The 21,375-nt window shown below is 43.3% G+C and overlaps 1 protein-coding gene across 2 annotated transcripts in view; it reads left to right on the plus strand.

The window, feature by feature from the left end:
* SHTN1 (shootin 1) overlaps positions 1-21,375 on the plus strand; it is a 111,001-nt gene that overhangs the window by 67,161 nt on the left and 22,465 nt on the right. For both annotated transcript variants that reach the window (XM_075935384.1, XM_075935385.1), the window contains exons 11-14: positions 9,429-9,531; positions 11,759-11,841; positions 17,116-17,225; positions 20,982-21,035. In XM_075935384.1, the coding sequence (XP_075791499.1) occupies positions 9,429-9,531; positions 11,759-11,841; positions 17,116-17,225; positions 20,982-21,035 (350 nt within the window). The remainder of the gene's footprint in view (positions 1-9,428; positions 9,532-11,758; positions 11,842-17,115; positions 17,226-20,981; positions 21,036-21,375) is intronic.

Here is a 21,375-nt window from a genome sequence, read left to right on the forward strand (position 1 = left end):
TTAGAAATTGACTAGTCTGAAGTAACTGCCCAAGTCTACATGTGGCAGTGAAACGGGATTCCGATTTAAAGCCCTAACTTGAATTAGCTGGTATTCCTCCTGCAGTGAGGTTTACCAGCTAATTTGATTTAGGGGCTTTAAATCGGAATCATAAATAGAACATGACTGTTCTTCCCTGAGACACACACGCGGCTTATCATATTGCAACCCTAGTATACAGATGATGGGGATGGCGGGAGAGGAGTTTCCATATACAGAAAAGTTTCCATATGTGGAATAGGGATGTGAGCGACTAGTAGAGTAGTTGACTCATTTACAAAGTGGAAGTTAAATCCTAGTGAGGAAAATAGAAAGGAGCATAAACTGTGTCAAATTAAGTGTAAAAAATATAATAAAGCCAAAAAGGAGTTTGAAGAGCAGCTAGCCAAAAACTCAGAGAAATAGCAAAATGTTTTTAAATACATCAGAAACAGGAAGCCTGCCAAGCAACCAGTGGGACCCCTGAACAATAAAGAGGCTAAAGGAGCACTCAAAGGTGATAGTCATTGCAGAGAAACTACATGAATGATTGAGGATATTAGGGAGATTCCCAAAAATAAATATTCTCTGTAGGTGACAAATCTGAGGAATTGTCCCAGATTGAGGTGTCATTAGATGAGGATTTGGAACAAATTGATAAACTTAACAGTAACAAGTTACTGGGGCCAGACAGTATTCACCCAAGAGTTCTGAAAGAACTCAAATGTGAAACTATTAACTGTGGTTTGTAACCTGTCCTCTAAATCACCTTCTGTGCCTAATGACTGGAAGATAGCTAATGTGATGCCAATAATTAAAAAGAGCTCAAGAAGTGATGTTGGCAATTCCAAACCGGTAAGCCTAACGTCAGTACCAGGCAAATTAGTTGAAACTATAGTAAAGAATAAAATTGTCCAGACACATAGATGGACATAATTTATTGGGGAAAAGTCAACATGGATTCTGTAAAGGGAAATAATGCCTTACTAATCTACTAGAATTCCTTGAGGGGGTCAACAAGCATGTGGACAAGGGGGATCCAGTGGATATAGTGTACTTAGATTTCCGGAAAGCCATTGACAAGGACCCTCACCAAAGGCTTTTAAGTAAAGTTAGTTGTCCTGGGATAAGAGGGAAGGTCCTCTCATGGATTGATAACTGGTTAAAAAACAGAAAACAAAGGGTAGAAATTAATGGTCACTTTTCAGAATGGAGAGAGGTAACTAATGGTGTCCCCCAAAGGTCCATCCTGGGACCAATCCTATTTAACCTCTGTATAAAAGTGATCTGGAGAAAGGGGTAATCAGTGAAGTGGCAAAATTTGCAGATGATACTAAACTGCTCAATATAGTTAAGACCAAAGCAGACTGTGAAGAGCTTCAAAAGTGTCTCACAAAAGTAGGTGATTGGGTAACAAAATGGCAAATGAATATTAATGTTGATAAATGCAAAGTTAGGCATATTGGAAAAAAAAATCCCAACTATACATACAAATGATGGGGACTAATTTATCTATATCCACCCGAGAGAGATCTTGGAGTCATTGTGGCTAGTTCTCTGAAAACATCCATTCAGTATGCAGCAGCAGTCAAAAAGCAAAGAGAATGTTTGGAACTCCTTGTCAGAGGATGTTGTGAAGACCAGGACTTTAACAGGGTTCAAAAAAGAACTAGATAAATTCATGGAGGTTAGGTCCATCAATGGTTATTGGGTAGGATTGGTTTCCCAAGCCTTTTTTTGTCATCCTATCCCTTTGTAACCTATCCCTTAAATCGGCTTCCGTACCTAATGACTGGAAGATAGCCAACATGACACCAATATTTAAAAAGGGCTCTAGAGGCGATCCGAGCAACTATAGACCGGTAAGTCTAACTTCAGTACTGGGCAATTTAGTCAAAACAATAGTAAAGAATACAATTGTGAAGCATGTGGAAGAACATAATTTATTGGACAAAAGTCAACATGGTTTCTGTAAAGGGAAATCCTGTCTTACTAATCTGAGTTCTTTGAAGGGGTTAACAAATATGCGGACAAGGGGATCCAGTAGATATAGTATACTTACATTTTCAGAAAGCCTTTGACAAGGTCCCTCACCAAAGGCTCTTGTGTAAATTACATGGCCATGGGATAAGAGGGAAGGTCCTTTCTTGGATTGAGAACTGGTTAAAAGACAGGAAACAAAGGGTAGGAATAAATGGTAAATTTTCAGAATGTAGAAGGGTAACTAGTGATGTCCCCCAAGGGTCAGTCTTGGGACCAATCCTGTTTAACTTATTCATAAATGATCTGGAGATAGGGGTAAGCAGTGAGGTGGTTAAGTTTGCAGATGATACCAAACTGTTTAGGATAGTCAAGACAGAAGCAGACTGTAAGGGACTCCAAGAAGATCTCATCAAACTGAGTGACTGGGCAACAAAATGGCAAATGAAATTTAATGTGGATAAGTGTAAAGTAATGCACATCAGGAAAAATAACCCCAACTATACGTACAGTATGATGGGGGCTAATTTGGCTACGACAAATCAGGGAAGAGATCTTGGCGTTATTGTGGACAGTTCTCTGAAAACTTCCACACAGTGTGCAGCGACGGTCAAAAAGGCAAATAGGATGCTAGGAATTATTAAGAAAGGGATAGAAAATAAGACCCAGAATATCTTACTGCCCCTGTATAAAACTATAGTACGCCCACATCTTGAATAGTGTGTACAGATGTGGTCTCCTCACCTCAAAAAAGATATTTTGGCGTTGGAAAGGGTTCAGAAAAGGACAACTAAAATGATTAGGGGTTTGGAATAGGTCCCATACAAAGAGAGGTTTAAGCGACTGGGACTTTTCAGTTTAGAAAAGAGGAGACTGAGGGGGGATATGATAGAGGTATATAAAATCATGAGTGGTGTGGAGAGGGCCGATAAAGAAAAGTTATTTATTAGTTCCCTAAATAGAAGAACTAGAGGACACCAAATGAAATTAATGGGTAGCAGGTTTAAAACTAATAAAAGAAAGTTCTTCTTCACACAGCGTGTAGTCAACCTGTGGAACTGCTTGCCAGAGGAGGCTGTGAAGGCTAGGACTATATTAGATTTTAAAGAGAAGCTAGATAATTTAATTGAGGTTAGGTCCATAAAAGGCTATTAGCCAGGGGATAAAATGGTGTTCTTGGCCTCTGTTTGTCAGAGGCTGGAGAGGGATGGCAGGAGACAAATCGCTTGATCATTGTCTTCGGTCCACCCTCTCTGGGGTATCTGGTGCTGGCCACTGTCGGCAGACAGGCTACTGGGCTAGATGGACCTTTGGTCTGACCCAGTATGGCCATTCATATGTTCTTATCCCTTTATCAGAAGCAGCAAGGGTAGGGGAGCTAGAGGTTGGGGGAAAACGGCTTAAAAGCCAGTTCCCCCAGCACCATCTCCGTAAGAAGCAAGGGACACAGAGGCACAGCAGGGACTGGGCATGAGCCGGAACAACTGAGTCCCAGCTTGCGCTAGTTCCTCGCTGCGGCTCTGCCTTTTAAATGTAGTAAGAGCAGTCTAGGCTTAGCTTATTACAGTTAAAAGGCATAGATGCAGTGGCTCTGCAGTTTCCCCATTTATTGAATAGTTGATGGAAATTCCATCAACTTCTCGATTAGCTGATTAAACGCTATTTAACATCCTTAATGTGGAAGTTATGAAGCAACTTAAGAAACCACACAGTCATTTAGTAGTCTTGATCAAGCAGTTATCAGTAAATTTGTGGGAATGATTTAGCCCTTCAGACTTTGTTGTGAGAAAACACCTCCTGCTGAAGTGTGGTTTTTTTCCTCATATTACAGGCTCTTCTGATACTGACATTTAAAAGGTAAATACTGTATTCAGAGCTCAGTACAGGGAATTAACAACACGACTCCTGTGGGTTTTAATGGCTGAAATCCATGGGAGTTGTGTGTCTTAATTCCTAGTGCATCATGCTAAACATTTACCCCCTTACTATCTGACTGAAAAAATTGTCTGGCTTTCTGACTGCTATTTGTCCAGTTCATAGGCTAAACCAAATCCTCAAGAACAGTGACAAAATTCACTTAAAGTATGTACAGTATGGAACAACTACTGTAATTTAGTTATCAGAATCTTATAGGGTAGAATGGTGCCTGACCAGCTTACAGCATCATGCCTATTAAATGCTAAAAACTGTAATTTAATGCTTTTTATTTAAAATTGCCATTTCATAATAAATTCAAAATATAGTTAGCAGCAGGTGAACCACTGTTTAACTGTCCAAACACAGCTGGAATGTGTAGATGGAAAATGTCAGAGAGAAAAAAGCATCCCAGTGCGGTGGTGTGAGCTTCTGGAAAAAATGTTTCATAATTTTGTGTGTGTCAAATTAATCATAGACTCATAGAATTGAATGGAAAGACTTATTAGATCATGGTGTCCATCCCACAATCAACATGGGTTTGTTAGATGCTTGGCTTCCATGATAATAAGCAGGGCTCGACAATCTATGTAATCTACTCGCCCGTGGCAAGTAGGTTACATCCCGAAATAGCCGGGTTCAGGCGATCTGCGCATGTGCAGAACGCTGGACTGCGTGGCTGGCGAGCGGGGCTTGCCGCGGCTCAGCAAGCCCTGATGATAAGAAGGTAAAATTCCCTAAGGAAAAAATATATAATTTTTAGAGCTTGTTTGTTCTGTCTAATTTTAGAGGTCCCACGTAACCTGGTTGTCATGGTATTTTCCTGATAGTCATCCTAAACTTGGCATATAATTAAGTTTTTAAAAACAGAAAACTAAATTATTTATTTAGTTTTACATCTGTTGTATCATTATATTGCACTAGAGTTTCCCAGCATTGCTCAGCTCCTTAGCTCAATTAATTTTCATTTTTCCTCATTTAAATCATTCCTCTTGGATGAAGCTGGGGATGAGGAATTCACTATGCAGGCTGCCTCAGGGAGAGAGGACTACACCCCCCCTGTCCCCACCCCCCCGAAGTCTGTCCCCTCCCCATCCCCAAATTCTGTCCCCATCCCCATACTCTGTCCCCACTCCCCTGTCCCCAGCTGTAGAACTCCATCCCCATTCCCATCCCCACTGCCCGAACTCTGTCCCCATTCCCCTGTCCCCAGCTACAGAACTCGGTTCCTTCCCCATCCGCATCCCCACTCTCACTCCCCGAACTCTGTCCCCACTCCTCGTCCCCATCCCCAGAACTCTGTCCTCATTCCCCTGTCCCGAGCCACAGAACTGTCCCCACTGGCACCCTGTCCCCAGCTGCAGAAACCTGTCCTCTGCCCTCCCAGCACCCTGTTCCCTCTCCCCTGCCTTCAGCTGCAGAACTCTGTCCCTACTGGCACCCTGTCCCCTGCCAAAGCACCCACTAGCACCCTTCCCCAGTACTGTGTCCTCTGTTCCTACTAACACAGTTGGGGCCACATTAGTGAAGCTTGGGGGGTGGGGAGGTGGAGGAAGATTTTTTTGCATCTCATTTGTGTGGCCCAAACTGACTTTTCTTGGGTCAGTGACCCCTGGCTCAAGACAGGCTCCCTGCCCTTCTCAGAAATAAAGACAATTCAGAAACTTTTTGTTTGACACAGTATTTTATTTAAAAATGAATCCTGGCCAACAAACCCCAAATAGGGGCCAAGCTCCCACCTGGCCACAGCATCATAACACTCCTGCACTCCCTTTTCCCCCAGACCCTACATCTGAGCCTATCATACACTGGAACCCCCTGCCCTGAGCCCCTCACATACCCCAACCCAAATTCCTGAACCCTCACATCCAGAAGTCTGTGGCTTGCTTAGTACCCCAACCCTACATCTGACCCCAGCACTCCCCAGCCTGGCGCCCTCTCCCTGAACCAGTGCCCCTTGTTCATCTTCTCCTGCATCCAGATTTTCTCCCAGAGCTTGCACCTCTCACTCCTTCCCACACCCAAATCCCTCATTCCCACCCCAGACCGTACACATCCTGTCTCAACCCAGCAAGTTTACGACTAGACTGCAGAGGAGACTAGAGAGGGCGGAGCTTCAAGGAAGGGGCGGGGCAGTAGATCTTGGCTTGTTCTGTCATTTAAAAAGTCATCTTAGGTGTGAAAAGGTTGGAGACCACTGATCTAGCTGAAGCAGTCTTGGAAGTGATAGTAATCATCGTTGAGAACTCATAAGGGCAAACATGGTACCATTCTTCAAAATGGGAACAAAAAGGATTTGGGGAATTGATTAATCATCTGAATTTTGATACCTGGAAAGACACTAGAGCAAATTATTAAGCACTCATTTTGTAAGCATCTGGGTAGTAACCCTGTCAAAGAAGGAAATTGGTTTGGGATAATTTCTTTCTGACAAATCCTCACTGGCTATTCCTTAGAACCCTAATATCTGCCAGATGCTTACAAAATGAGTAGGGGGGAAGCAGTAGATGTGATATATCTTGACTGTAGTAAGGCTTCTAACCAAGTCCATCATGGCCCTTTTCTTTGATAAACTAGGGAAGTGTCATCTAGGTAAAATTACTTAACGTGAGTGCACAACTGGTTAAAAGTTCCTGCTCAAAGAGTTGTTATGCAGGGTTCACTGCCAAACTGTGAGGATGTGTCTAAGTGTAGTTCTGCAGGGGTCAGTCCGGCATCTGGTACGATTCAATAGTGTCATTAATGACTTGAATAATGAGGTGGGCAGTGTCCTTACAACATTTTCTGATGACACCAAGCTGGAAGGGGTGGCAAGCATGTTGAAGGACAGGATTACAATTTAAAAAGGCCTTGATAAATTGGAAAATTGATGTGAAATCAGCAAGATGAAATTTACTAAATTCAAACACAAAGAACTTCACTTAGGAAGGAAAAGAATCAAATGCTCAAATACAAAGTGGGGAGTAACTGGATAAGTGGTATTATAGTTGACAAGGATCTGAGGGTTACAGTGGATCACAAATTGAGAAATAGTCAACAACACGATGCAGCTGTGTAAAACTGTTGTTCTGGTGCGTATTAACAGGAATATGATATGGGAGATAATTGTTCTGTTCAACTGAGGCTGACCAGTGCTGAATAGAAGTACAGATTGCTCCTCTAAAATCCAGGATTCTCTGGTCTGGCAACATCCATGGTCCGGCATAACCACTGATGTTCCAGGACCAGAGAGTCCTGGTATGATGCAGAGGGGTGAGGATCCAGGGGCTAGTGTGTGGCACAGTTGAGCTGTGAGTGGGGAGCCAGGAGCTGGCTCACGGCTCAGCTGGGCTGCTTTGGAGGTGGGGGGAAGAGCAGGAAGCCAGCGTGCTCTTTAGGAAGTAGGTGAACATATTGGAGAGAGTCCAGAAGAGAGCAACAAAAATGATACAAAGTTTATAAAACCTGACCTAGGAGGACAGGTTAAAAAAAAAACTGGGCATGTTTAGTTTTGAAAAAAGATGGGGGAAGGAGATTGATAACAGTCTACAGATATGTTAAGGCAGGGCTACTCAACTTCAGAAGCCCTGGGGGCCACAGTGATACAGCAAATACCGAGGGTCGCAACTTAAGTGTGGTTGCATATATATGCAAATAGCTTCTTTCACACTGACAGGCATGAATACAAAGACTAAGGCGAGACTGTACGACATGCAGGCCCCATTTAAGTCAGTTCTGCTGATATTAATAAAATGTAATATTTACCCAATTTCCACCCATATGACAGCACTTTTAATGAGCAATGACAGTCCAGGAATTTAACTACTAAAATTCATATCAACAGAAGATTATTATATGGAGTATTCCTTTGTTTTGGCTCCCACCCGTGGGCCACATGTTCAGCCCCACGTAAACCCAATCTGCACTGTGGGCCGCAAACTGTGGGGGGAGGGATAGCTCAGTGGTTTGAGCATTGGCCTGCTAAACCCAGTGTTGTAAGTTCAATCCTTGAGGAGGCCATTTAGGGATTTGGGGCAGAAATTTGTCAGGGATGTTACTTGGCCCTGCTGTGAAGGCAGGGGACTGGGCTTGATGACCTCTCAAGGTCCCTTCCAATTCTAGGAGATAGGCAAGAACTAATGGGCCAGCCGTATGTGGCCTGTGGGCCACATGCTGAGTAGTTCTGTGTTAATATCTATTATAAAGAGGATGGTAATCAATTGTTCTCCATATGCACTGAAGACAGAGCAAGAAATAATGGACCTAATCATCAGCAAGGGAACTTTAGATTAGATGATATGAAAAGGATAGTTCAGCACTGAAATAGACTTGGGAATCCACATCATTGGAGTTTTTTAAGAGCAGGTTGGACAAACCCCTCTGAGGCATAGCCTAAGTTTCCTTGTTCCTGCCATGGAGCAGGTGTCTGGACTTGTTGACTCTTGAGGTTTCTTCCAACCCTACATTGCTATGATTCTATGGGGAACCCATAACTCAGGCTCTGATTCAGAATAGACCTTAAAAACATGCTGAAGTCCATCTGTGTTCAGGCCTAATTGCTTTCTTGAGCAATTCCCAAGCCTGGGCTTATCTGGAAATACTGAGTTGAAGTCATTTCAATTAGGGATGTGAGGACTGGTTGACTATTCTATGAGCAAATGCTTATGGGATATCCTGTTGACTAGTAGCTTTCCCCCCCTCCCCTTGCTGCTTCTATCGGAAAGAGGCAGCAAGAGGAGTGGGGGGGAAGAGGTGGGAGTACTTCAAAGCAGCAGCGCCATGTGGGAGCCTGGGGTCAGTGAGGGAATGATCCAGGGCTCCACGTGGCTCTTTTGCCTTTGTAGTGTAGCTACACCCCTAGGGCAAAATGCATCAACTATTTGATTAGTCAATTACTCGCAATTTCACATCCCTAATTTCAATAGCCTTTAGTGTTGAAGAAAGTTGTTTGGTGCAGTTAATATTGAACACGTTTCGCCTGCGAAGTTCACTTGACAGCACTTGTATATAGTCTTTTCACTGTTTCCCCTGTGTACTGAGCTAGCTTCCCCTAGTTTGTGTTTCCCCTGTGTACTGAGGTAGCTTCCCCTAGTTTCTCTCATGTAGCAAAAGAGAAAAACATGTTGTAAAGAATGTGACTGTAAAACCTGCAGCTCATTATCAAGGGGTTTCTATTTGTTGTGATGCCCCTTTGATAGCTATAAAAACCAGCAGTCATCTGGTTTCTCCTTAAGGCTCCATTCATGGTATGTGAAGAGTTTAATCTTATGCAGCTAGGTTTCAGTTCTCAGAAGCTGACTTGATTGTAGAAATTGTATTCTTCTAGATCAGTGGCGTTGGTACAGATGAATGCAAAGACTGTCACTGTCCCAGTGTGATAGCAGATCTGGCATTGAGACGTGCTGCCATTTTGCTTTTGAATGAATCAGTGGTTTTTCTTTACAGGCAGAACTTCTGTTCTAGTTTCCAAACCCAGTAGCAGATGGGGAAATGCTTTTACTGACAACTCATTCTGCTTTTCTGTTGCTATCATGCAGTTGATGAACTCCAGAAACGAATACTCAAGTCAGAAAATCCCGTACCGCCACCTCCCCCACCACCACCACCTCCACTGCCCCCTCCACCTCCCAATCCAATTCGGTAAGTGCTAGAAGTTGGTCTATTCTGTCATTGGACAACAGATACTGTAAAATATATTTCTGAACAGCCATATTTAGACTCGTGCTGCTTTTACCTTTTATTAGCTCATGCGACTTGCTTAATTCTATTACACAATCGAAATACAGGTTGAACCTCTCTAGTTTGGCATCCTCGGGACTTGACCAGTGCTGAACTAGAGAATTTGCCAAACCACAGAAGGTCAATATTGTCTAACAGCATTACTAACACTTCCTCTGCTTAATGGGATCTTAGAGGACATTTAGGGGTAAATTAGAGCTACATTACAGCACAGAACACTGAGCACCAGGACTGGAGGCTGTAAACAAAGTATATGGGACTGTGGGAAACATGGCTGCACATCCATGATAAGAGGACATCTGGCTAACTAAAATCATACCAGAACACAGATGTTGCTGGATCAGAGTGCCGGAGTAGAGATTTTCAATCTGTATTTTATTCAGTTCCCCTGCAACTTATATACACATTTGAATAGAATGTTTAGAATATAAATTCATCCTATGCTATAAACCTCTTGAGAGACATTCCATAGCAAGTCAGGGTGGAAAAGACAATCCATTTTAAATGCCTGAATAACTTTTATATGTGTTCAGAAGCTCAGAAGGAATTTGAAGTGTTTGGAGTAATTATCATAGATAGCTACATTTACAGGACATATTTCATAGAGTGCTTTAAAAGTTGGGAGTTAGAGACATCATTTATTTAGGACAGGTTTCTGGATCTTCTGTTCAGAGAGATCTTTTTTCTTTTCAATAAGGTGTCATTATTTAAGATGGTACAGAAAATGTCAAGCCTAGGCCTTGGATTTGGTGATGAGAGAAATGTTGAAGAGTGTTCTAAAATAAGTAGTAGCTAAATTGTGATATAAACAGATTATTTTACAAACCTATGAACAATTAAACAGGAATTATTGCAACAGTTTATTTCAATCTGTCCTGAACACAATACTGTCTATAGAACCAAAAGAACTTGCATATTATGTAACATCACAAATTGCAAGAAAAATAAAAATCCATAATGACTAATATGGGCATTTCAAAAGTTTATTTTTAATTGTATTAAACGACATGTATACAGTCCAGTTGCCGTAACAGGTAATCCAAAGAAAGACAGAAACAATAAAGTAAGTATATGCAATGTATTTATCATAAAATGTTATGTTTATGAAATGTAAATATAAATGGATATTTCAAAACCTGACATGAACCAGATGTAAATTATTTTACTTCAATAAGGAAGTAATATTATTAAATGAAAACATTTATTTTTACAACAGTCTCCTTGACTGGAAAAAAATGTTATTCTGAAGCATTCTTGGGATATTTCCTGATAGTGTAAAACAAATACACAAATGAAATGTAGCCATAAGATATTATGTTGCAGTGTAAACATCTCAACATTATTTTTGGCATAATGGTACTGTGCCAAGTTCAAATATATGATTTTTAAAGCAAAATTCCCTATTTGTGTTACTAATACATTTAAACTAAAAGATTTTCATTTGTTAGCATAATATTGAAGTGCTTGTACTGCTAACACTACAGAAGAATGTTTTTGTTTTTTTTTTACAATCAATGGAATTAAACACATCTGTTGGTCGTAAGTTTTATAAACTTTTATTTTAAAAATAACCCCAAAATACTGCCACTTGAAAGTAATTATATTTCACAGTGCTTATCATGTTTTTTTATATTTTTTTTTTATCAAAACACACAAGCTCTGATTTTTTTCTGTTGATCTAGTAAACGTAGGTCAATATATATTCACTGAAGAATGAGGGAATAATATGCTTACCCTCTAGCAGTGTTCTCTGGTGAATAATGCTTGACATTAATATGTGCAATCTTTCATTCTTTTTATTCTGCGAGAGGGCTTTAATTTGTTGTGTCACAATGCCATGTTACCTTTTAATACTTAGCTCTTAAGTGTGCTACATGATGCCTGGCAACAGTAAAGGAAAAGTAAATAATATCTTTGTATTTTTAGGGTTGCTTCACCTCTGTCTCTGTATGGAAATAAAGATTAACACCTCTTTTGTAAATAGGAGAACTATAAATCAGTGATGCAAGCATTCAGTGCTGGCTTGTTTTATAATATATGACACATGTTCAGGGTCAGTTCTAAAGATACAGATGTTGTTCATAAGAGAAAGCAGGGTGAATATCTTCATTTTAATTGTCCTGAAAAGGTCCCTTATGTCCATGATTCGTAAGAGATCTCATCCTAGCAGCAGTGTGACCAAAAAAGAAAAAGCTCCTCCGCAAGAATCAGGTATGGCTCATCCTATTTCAAACAAATGGGGGGGGAGTGTTAGGGGGGTGTCACTTGTTAGATAATTCAAAAATAAAATAGTTTTCAACACTTGCTTCCACCCGTTTTTGGAACCATTCAACCTTTGGTGTCAGTTTTAGTACAAAGCAGGTTAGTAAAGACTAATTATTGTTACTATCTGTCCATACTAATAGGATAGTAGCACATGAAGGACCAAATGTGCTAGGTGCTGTGCACCTTTGTTGAAGAACAAAGACCCCAGTCTTGTAAACAGTTATACCCAAGCATAATTTTATGCAGATGAGTAGTCCCATTCATACTTGTACACACGAATAATTCACTTATGTAATTATTTGATGGATTGTCACTGTTTTCTCATTGTGTGTAACTGTCTATAGGAATGTGGACTAAACAGACAAGCCCAAGTGAGAGAAGGGAAATATTATCCCCATTTTACAGATGTGGTAACTGAGGCACGGAGTTTAAGTGATTTTTGCCAAGGTGTCACAGAAAGTTTATGGCTGTTAGCCGTTTACCAGACCACGAGAAATGAGATTACCAGTTACTGGTCCAAGATCATCAGAGAAATGACCTTGTAACCGTGTTATAAAGAGCTAATTGTATTTTCCAGTAACTGTTCAATGATGCTAGACCTATGTTGTCTTCATTTATTGTGGGTTTTTTTAACGGAAAGCATTTTAGATGTTTTGATTACACCTTTTTGTTGACTTTTCCCAACTCTGATTGAAGGAAATACTGTGAATAGTACGCCTCCCTCTTCCATTATTTATTAGTAAACTATTTAACAGTACTGATCTTTTTTCAATCACACACAAATTGCTTCTTCCCCTCATAGTTGAATGGTCATAAAAAAGATTAGAAGAGGTTTCTCTTGATTTGGTTACTGTATCTAACTTCAGATTTAGGACTTACAAGGAGTGATTCCTATTCCTCACAGCCAATTAATCTTTAACATTTGAAACAGACTGGGAAATAAAATCCTGGCATTAAATTGAGGCACAGTGCAGGAACTGCACTTTTATGGATCTTTAGTGTTATTTGGAGAGAGGGTTTTCTTAAAATTCCTGTTCTGTTAGGCACAGCATCAGATTGGAATAGTGTTGACCATATTTCTCTATTTAGCTCTCCTAATAAGGTTGGCCTTTTTTGTATGGTACAATGAAATGGTTTTAGTCCTATCTTCCAGTGCATCAATATATTAGTTGGAAAAGCTGACCTTCATCAGATAAGACTTTCTGTTTTACGTGAACATTTCACAGGTCTGTTGTTGGGTTCCTTGAAAGCTAGATCCCTTGATAGTGTTTAGGTGTTTTCATTTTTACAGTTAGTTCTATTGTTTTTCTTTTGAGACTTTTGGGGACAGATTCAGCAAGATTCATGAATACATGCATTACTTTCAGCATGTCGAGTAGCCCCTTTCCTTGAATTTAAACATGTGCTTAAGTTCCTTGCTGAATTAGGGGCTTGATACTTCCTCATCTGTAGGCATCATTGGTTTGACCATCTTGACCAACTCTAATCAAGCCAGTGAGATTATTTCCATTTACTGTGGTTTCAGTGAGATCAGAATATGACCTCCTGATTTAGTTAAGGTTACTATCTTCTTGGGATTTGAACCTAAAGACCTGCAATTCCGACTACTCCGAATAAGACCTGGTTCCCAGTAGGGATGTAAGTGACTAGTCAACTATCCAGTAAGCCAGCGTTTCCCAAACTATGGGCTGTGGCCCAGTACTGGGCTGCGGGAAAAAATACCGGGCCTCAGCATGCCTAGTGGCTGCCAGCAGGGCCAGCCTTAGGGCGATTCGGGCCCCGCGCCCCTGAACTCAGAAGTGCCAGCGAGTTATAGAGCCGGGGGCCCTGCTCCACCAATATGTGGAGCTGGGTCTCTCCCCCAGCTCTGCCTGGTGCTAGCGTGGGTCTCCCACGCAGGCGCGTCTTCCCACCCCGCCCCCAGAGCATCCCCGCCGTGCGCGGCTCCTCCTCCCCGCCTGCTGCTGCCCATGTGCGGCATTGCACATGGGCGGGGTGGATGCCCGGGAGTGACATGACATCACGGCCCGGGATTTTAAAAGTCTTCGGAGGCACGTGGCGGGGCCACACTGGCTCCGGCGGCCTCCAGCCCCGCAATGTGGAAGGCAGAAGGTAGGGAACGGGCTTGGGCAGAGGCAAGGAGGTGGTGGCGGTCTTGCACGGAGGAGGAGGAGTGGAAGGAAAAGGGGCTTGGGAGAGGAAGGCACCAAGGGACAGGGTGCAGGAGAGAGAGACAAATGCCAGGGGGCCAAGTATAGACAATGAGGGAAAGGGCAGGAGGGGAGGTGTCAGTGGGAGGGGGGACAGGGTGATACTGGGAGAGGAGAGGAGAGGGGAAGGGCATTGGGGGCTGGAGGAGGAGGTGCTGGGAGAAGGCTTGAAAGAAGGGGTGGGCATGAGAGAGGTGGGGATGGAGCAAGTCATGTGTGAGGGCACAGGGGCAGGAGGGAATGGGGCAGAAAGTGCTGAGGGGGTGGGTATCAGGTAAAGAGAGGGCAAAGGGGGCAGGGACAATAAGGGAAGGGGGAGGCACCAGGAGGGTACAGGGCTAAGGGAAGGTGCAGGTGCCAGAGGATTCTGGGGTGAGGAGGAGGGGAGAGCTGGCCACCAGAAGCAGCACTGGGTGGGGGAATCGGGGCAGGCTGGGGAGATTCGGGGGCCAGTGGAAGCAGGGCTGCCGGGGGGTGCGATGTTGGGGGCAGGGAGCTGGCCAGGGAAGATGCGGGGGGGGGGGGGGGAGAGAAGTGGCCGCCGGAAGGAGGGCTGGATGCAGGCAGCGGGGCTGGCCAAGGGAGATTGGGAGGAGAAGCGGGGGGGGACCTGGCTGCCCAGGAGGGGGTTGGGGGAAGTGGGGCTGGCCAGAGGCGCAGCGGGGGGAGCAAGGGGGAGGAATGAATCGGCATGCGGGGAGTGGGACTGACCCGGCCATATGTAGATCTTGGGACGCTGCTCCTGTTCCCCCCCCCCCCCCCCACAAAGCATAAGATAGTCAACTAGTCGTTCTCCTTCCCCTCCCCCCCCCAGCCTTGTTGCCTGTGCCAGAGGGAGGCAGCAGGTGGAGGGAGCAGGAGCCAGTGCTGGGGGGAAAAAAAGCTTGTTCCCTCCAGAAGCATCTCGGGAGTGGGGGAGGAGAAGGAGCGCAGTGAGGAACTAGTAGCGCTTCTGCCTTCAGAATGTAGTGAGAGTGAAGGTCTTGCTTCACTTCAAAAGCAGAAGCGCCGTGGGGAGCATGGGGCCAGTGGGGGACTCAAGCAGTCCTCCACTCGCCTTGTGCTCCCTGCTTCTGAAATGTACAAGAGCCCCTCAGGGCTCATTTCAAAACTGAAGTGTGTGGGGAGCACAGGCTCAGTCGTGAGTCCCCCGCTGGCCCCGTGCTCCCCGTGGCGCTTCTGCCTTTGAAATGTAGCAGGAGCTGGCGGTGCTCTTGCTATATTACGAAGGTGGAGACGCCCTCATCGACTAATTGAGTAGTTGATGCAAATTCAATGGACTATTTGATTAGTTGATTAATGTAAATTTAACATCCCTACTTCCAAGTCTGAACTGGAATCTTGCACTAGCTTAACACACCACCTGGAGAAAATATTGTCTTGATTCATTAGTGGGCTCCTAGGTGCTGTGCTGTTACAATGATTATAATTAGTATAATTATCTGACTGTAAAAGAGCGGAAGGTTTGAAGCCAGATCAGCAACTTGTGTAAATTGATTTAGATCATTTGGAGGCAATGGGATTGTAACAATTTACAAATGAGGAACTGTGTAGGATCCTGCATATGGTTGTGAGGTTCCTGGATCACCCTAAATCCAGGTAGTACAACTCTGTAAAATGATACAAAGTAGATTCTTCTGATGTCGGCTAACATGTGGATCGTGTTATTTCCATCTTACCATACCTTAAGTGATGTAAGGGGTACCTCTCTGGGGAAGGGAGAAGCTAGGGGCTAGGACAGAGGCCATCCTGTGGAAAAACCCTATAAATAGCCAAGATCAGAGTTAGAAACAAAGCTTATGTTGAAGTTTAGTTCTCATTTTTATTAATAATACAGCCAAATCTGAGAGAGTTTGTATTCTATATTGCACCTGCTCACGCTGACATGAGGAATATTTTCAGGTATACAGTTATCCACATTGCATGTTAATTGTTCCTTGATCATTGCTTTTTGTGACTACATTCCTATCTATTTGTAACTTGGAGCATGTGGTGAATGTTACTTCTTTCTATATATATAAAAAAGTTTTTCCTGTGGGACAACAGAGTGATGTCATCACGTCACTCTGCGTCCCACAGCTCCTCCCCCCCTCAGTCTCCCAGCCTCCTCCCTTCTTTACTGGTGCTGAGGGCCCGGTCTCCCTGGTGCTGGGACAAACGGCAGCCATGTGGCTTCCCTGGTGCTCCGGGGATGGTCTGGGAGTTGCGCCCCTCATGGGTGGAGAGGGTCCAAGAGTCATGCGTCCTTCCCTGGGGGGGGCTGGGAGCCACGAGGCCTCCACCCTTGTGGCCAGAGTCACGGTCAGGCCTCATGCCCCGCTCCCTCCCCCCGGCAGCCAGATGAGGGGGCAAAGAGGCAGGGGCAGGGGGCAAGGGCTGGGGTGGCTTTGGCCTCGGGACAGGGAGGAAGAGCCAGGGTGGCCTTGGACCCTCCTCAGCAGCTGGGGGGGTGGGGGAGGTAGGCCTGGGGCCAGGGTGGCCTTGGCCCTTGGCCCTCCCTGGCAGCTGGGAGTGGGAGGGGGAAAGCTGGGCCAGCCTCAGCCTGACCCAAGCCCCCCTAGCACCCAGTAAGCAGGGTGGGAGAGCTGGGGCTGGCCTGGCTTTGCGGGGTCCCAGTGACTGGTTGGAGAGAGCCAGGGTGTGCCAAGGCTGCCATGCCTCACCCTGGCCCTCCCCGGCCTCTGGTGTGGGGGTGGAGCTGGGCAGTGTTCCCTCAAAGCTGCGGGGCGGCACAGCTCCACAGGTGATTGATCAGCCCTGCTCAGTCAGAGACTCAGGGCTCCCTGCATGGAGTTAGCTGACTGGGCAGGGCTGATTAATCACCTGTGGAGCTGTGCTGCCCCACAGCTTGGAGGGAACACTAGAGCCAGGGCTGCCTACCCCCAGAGAGGAGGGTTGGTGAGCATAGTGAGCAGGGGGCACCACCCCCTAGAATTTTTAAAATGTAAAGTATTTTCTTGATCAGATATCTAGCATCTTTAACCTGATACTGTTTATCCCTTACAAACAGGGGAAGAAGTAAAAGATTTGAAGAGACAAGCGGTTGAAGAAATGATGGACAGAATTAAAAAGGGAGTTCACCTAAGGCCAGTTAATCAGTCAACCAGACCCAAGGCAAAGGTTTGGAATAATTAAACATTGGTTTCTTAGACTCCTAGAATACTGGGGCTGGAAGGAAACTCGAATGGTCAAGTCCTGTACCCTGCACCATCTAGACCAGGGATGAGGAACCTCAGACCCAGGGGCCAGATGCAGCCTCTGACTTGCCTGGCTCCAGTCCCCTGAAGCTCAGGGCCCCCACCCAGCATTGGGGAGCCCATGCTGGCATTCCAGCCCACCCCGTCCCCTGTTGGCCTGGTGCTCGGCTGGCGCGCACAAAATCTACTAGGCTGGATTTCCCTAGGCTTTAGTGTGCAAGGGGAACGTGAGGAATGTCTTTCTCCTCAGTTGGGGGCCACATCAGAGAGAGGTTTTTTTTATTTTTGTTTTTTCTTCTCACTTGTGTGGCCCCAGACTGATTTTGTTTTGGGTCAGCAGTTTCTGACCCAAAAAAGGTTCCCCAGCCCTGATCTGGATCATCCCTGGCAGGTATTGTCTAACCTGCTCTTAAAAATCTTCCATGACGGAGATTCCACAACATCCTTAGGCAATTTATTCCAGTGTTTAACCACCATGACAGTTAGGAAGTTTTTCCTACCTAAACCTTCCTTGTTGCAATTTAAGCCCATTGTTTCTTGTCTTATCAGAGGTCAAGGAAAATATTTTTTTCTTGCTCCTCCGACTTTTAGGAACTTGAAAGTTATCATGTCCTCTCTATCTTCTTTTTTTCCAGACTAAACAAACCCAGTTCTTTCAATCTTCCCTCATAGGTCATGTTTTTTAGACCTTCAGTCATTTTTATTGCTCTTCTCTGAACCTTCTCCAGTTTGTCTACACCTTTCCTGAAATGTGGCTCCCAGAACTGGACAAAACAGTCCAGTTGAGGCCTAATCAGTGCAGAGTAGAGGGAAAGAATTACTTCTCGTGCTTTGCTTACAACACTCCTGTTAATACTTCCCAGAATCATATTTGTTTTTTTCCAACAGTGTCACACTGTTGACTTATATTTAGCTTATGGTCCACTATAACCTCTAGATTCCTTTTTTCTGTACTTTTTCTTAGACAGTAATTTCCCATTTTGTATGTATGCAACTGATTGTTCTCTCCTAAGTGGAGTACTTTGCTTTTGTCTTAATTGAGTTTCATCCTATTTAGCTCAGACCAGACCATTTCTCCTATTGGCCCAGGTCAATTTAAATTATAATCCTATCCTCCAAAGCATTTGCAATCCCTCCCAGGTTGGTATCATCTGAGAACTTTATAACCATACTCTCTACCATTATCTAAATCGTTGATGAAGGTATTGAACATAACTGGTCCCAAAAGGGATCTATATGAAATCCACTTGTTCTACCCATCCAGTGTGACTTTGAACCATTGATAACTATTCTCTGGGAATGATTATCCAACCAGTTATGCACCCACTTATAGATACACCATCTGGGTTGTATTTTCTTAGTTTATTTATAAGAAGGTCATGCAAAACTGTAACGAATGCTTTACTAAAGTTTAGGTATACCACATCTATCCACAAGTTTTGTTATCCTATCAAAGAAAACTATCAGGTTGGTTTGATATTATTTCTTCTTGACAAATCCATGCTATTTCTTACCACCATATTATCTTCTAGATGTTTGCAAATAGATTCCATAATTATTTGCTCCATTATCTTTCCTGGCACAGAAGTTAAACTGACTAATCTGTACTTTCCTGGGTTGTACTTTGTTCCGTTTTTGTAGCTGGATGTTTGCCTTTTTCCAGCATTCTGGAATTTTTCCCGTCTTCCATGACTTCTGAAAGATAATGCTAGTTGCTCAGATATCTCCTCTGTCAGCTTCTTGAGTATTCTAGGATGCATTTCATCAGGTCCTGGTGACTTACAGATATGTAACTTTTCTAAGTAATTTTTAACTTGATCTTTTCCTATTTTAACTTCTGAACCTACCCCATTTCCACTAGCATTCACCATGATATATGTTCAATAACAACCAACCTTCTTGGTGAAATCGTTTTATATTTAATCTTGAACTGGGAGAAATTAGAATACTGTTAGCCTCATATGTTAATATATGCTGAAAACAAATTGCATTTACCATAATGCATTTATCAGAGCACATTTTTTTCTTTTGCTTGTTGTTTGAATAGAATAAGGTAAAGTCGTGGATTGTCTGCTGGACAGTACACCATTCAGCCTGAAAGGTTGAAGGAGGAGAAAATAATTGGGATGTAGGCTGTAGTCATCATGTAGTCTAGCTATAATACTGCATTTTTGTCCTCATTCTAGCCATCTAGCCCTTAAGTAATTTTTGTTGATTCTCTTAGAACTTTATCCTTATTCACAAGGTCTTTTTGGTATGTGAGTATTCAGAAGGGTCTTGGGTGCATTTGCCTTGATTCACAGAGACACTAACAGAGAGCACCTTCTCAAGCGTCATAGTCCAATAGAGCAGCGAGGAGTCCTGTGGCACCTTATAGACTAACTGAAGTATTGTAGGAGCATAAGCTTTCATGGGCAAAGACCCACTTCGTCAGATGCATGTCCAATAGAGGACACTCTTTTAGAAATCTCTAAGTAAACATAACTAATATGAAACAGAACTGAAAGACCAAGTTGAAGAAGAATGTGATTGGGTAATGTAAAGACATTCTGAAAGACTTGATCCTTAAACGACAGTCTAATATACTTTTCATCTCATCGGTATTTCTATTTTTTCCCTGTATGCAAGACATAGCAGTAATGTGTAAACCCATCTGCAGCAGCTGTCTGCACAAAAGCTTGAAATAGCCTGTAAACAAAGGGTAAGATAATAGAATATTGGATATGGAGAAAGTAGTGGATATGATAAACTTTGACTTTAGCAAAGCTTTTGATATAGTCTTCCACAGTATTCTTGCCAGCAAGATAAACAAGTAAGGCTTGGATGACTGGATAGAAAACTGGCTAAATCATCGGGCTCAATGAGTGGTTATCAGTGACTCAATGTCTAGTTGGCAGCTGGTATCAAATACAATGCCCGGGGTTACTCCTGGGTCTGGTTTTGTTCCACATCTTCATGAATGCTGTGGATGATGGGATGGTTTGCACCCTCAGCAAGTTGAGGATGACACTATGCTGGGGGGAGAGGTAGATATGATGGAGATAGGGTCCAGAGTGACTGCTCAAAGCAGCTGGCAGCTTCATGTGGCTCTCTGCACTGCATGTGGGAGGATTGAGCATGCTGCCTCCCTTCTCCTGGGATGGGGCGGTGCAGCACAACCTCTCAGCTCCCATTGGCCAGATTCTGGCCAATAGGAGCTGAGAAATTGTGCTGGGGGGTGGAGGCAATGTTCAATGCCTCTCTCCCTTCCGTTGGGCAGAGAGACACATTGAACAATCAGCTGCTCTATGTCCAGACTCCCAGTGGAGTAGGCTGTGGGCCAGATTAAAAGATTTGGCAGGCCAGATCCAGCCTGCGAGCTAAATCTTGCCTGCCTCGATTTATGCAGTGCCTCTAAAATATTGTTTAAAAACTTATTCCCAGCAGCCATTCATGACTCTTGGTACATAACCCATATATATGGGTTTTATTTATATATATGGGTTATTATACAATGCATTCCTGATCAGCATGTCACCAGTTTACACTTGATACCTTGCAAGATATCTTATTTACCAGGCTTTGCCAACAAACCCATTGCAGACTCATGTCTTGTGTTTTAGGACAAACAAAACAAATGCTTCTTCTACAGTCAGTATGTTCACAATCAGATTTGATTGTGTGTTTTGTTTAATTACAGCCAGAAACACCAAAAGCTTCTGAAGGTGCAGTGAAAGAACTAAAGGAGATACTGGTAAGTACACATGTTTACATTCTGTTGTTCTGTTTTCATTTGAGATGAGAGGGCCTTTTGAGGATGGGTAGATATAAATAGAGCCATAGAGATGTTTCTCTCACTACCTTCTTCTTACAGATATTTAAAGAACTAGAATGCCTTAATCTTTCTGTCCATATTTATTTAAATAATACATATGCATTTCTTATTAAGTAAAGCATTTAAATTTGGTATTTTGCTCAGCTTTGACAAAATGTGTTCAGCTTATTAGTGTTTTGTAAAGTACTTAGTCTGTACATTGTACATGTTCATTAGTTGCGTCTTTTGAGCAGGTGCTAAAATTGTGTTGAATAAAAAT

This window comes from Pelodiscus sinensis, chromosome 8 (genome assembly GCF_049634645.1).
Source record: "Pelodiscus sinensis isolate JC-2024 chromosome 8, ASM4963464v1, whole genome shotgun sequence".
In the NCBI taxonomy this organism is placed as follows: domain Eukaryota; kingdom Metazoa; phylum Chordata; order Testudines; family Trionychidae; genus Pelodiscus; species Pelodiscus sinensis.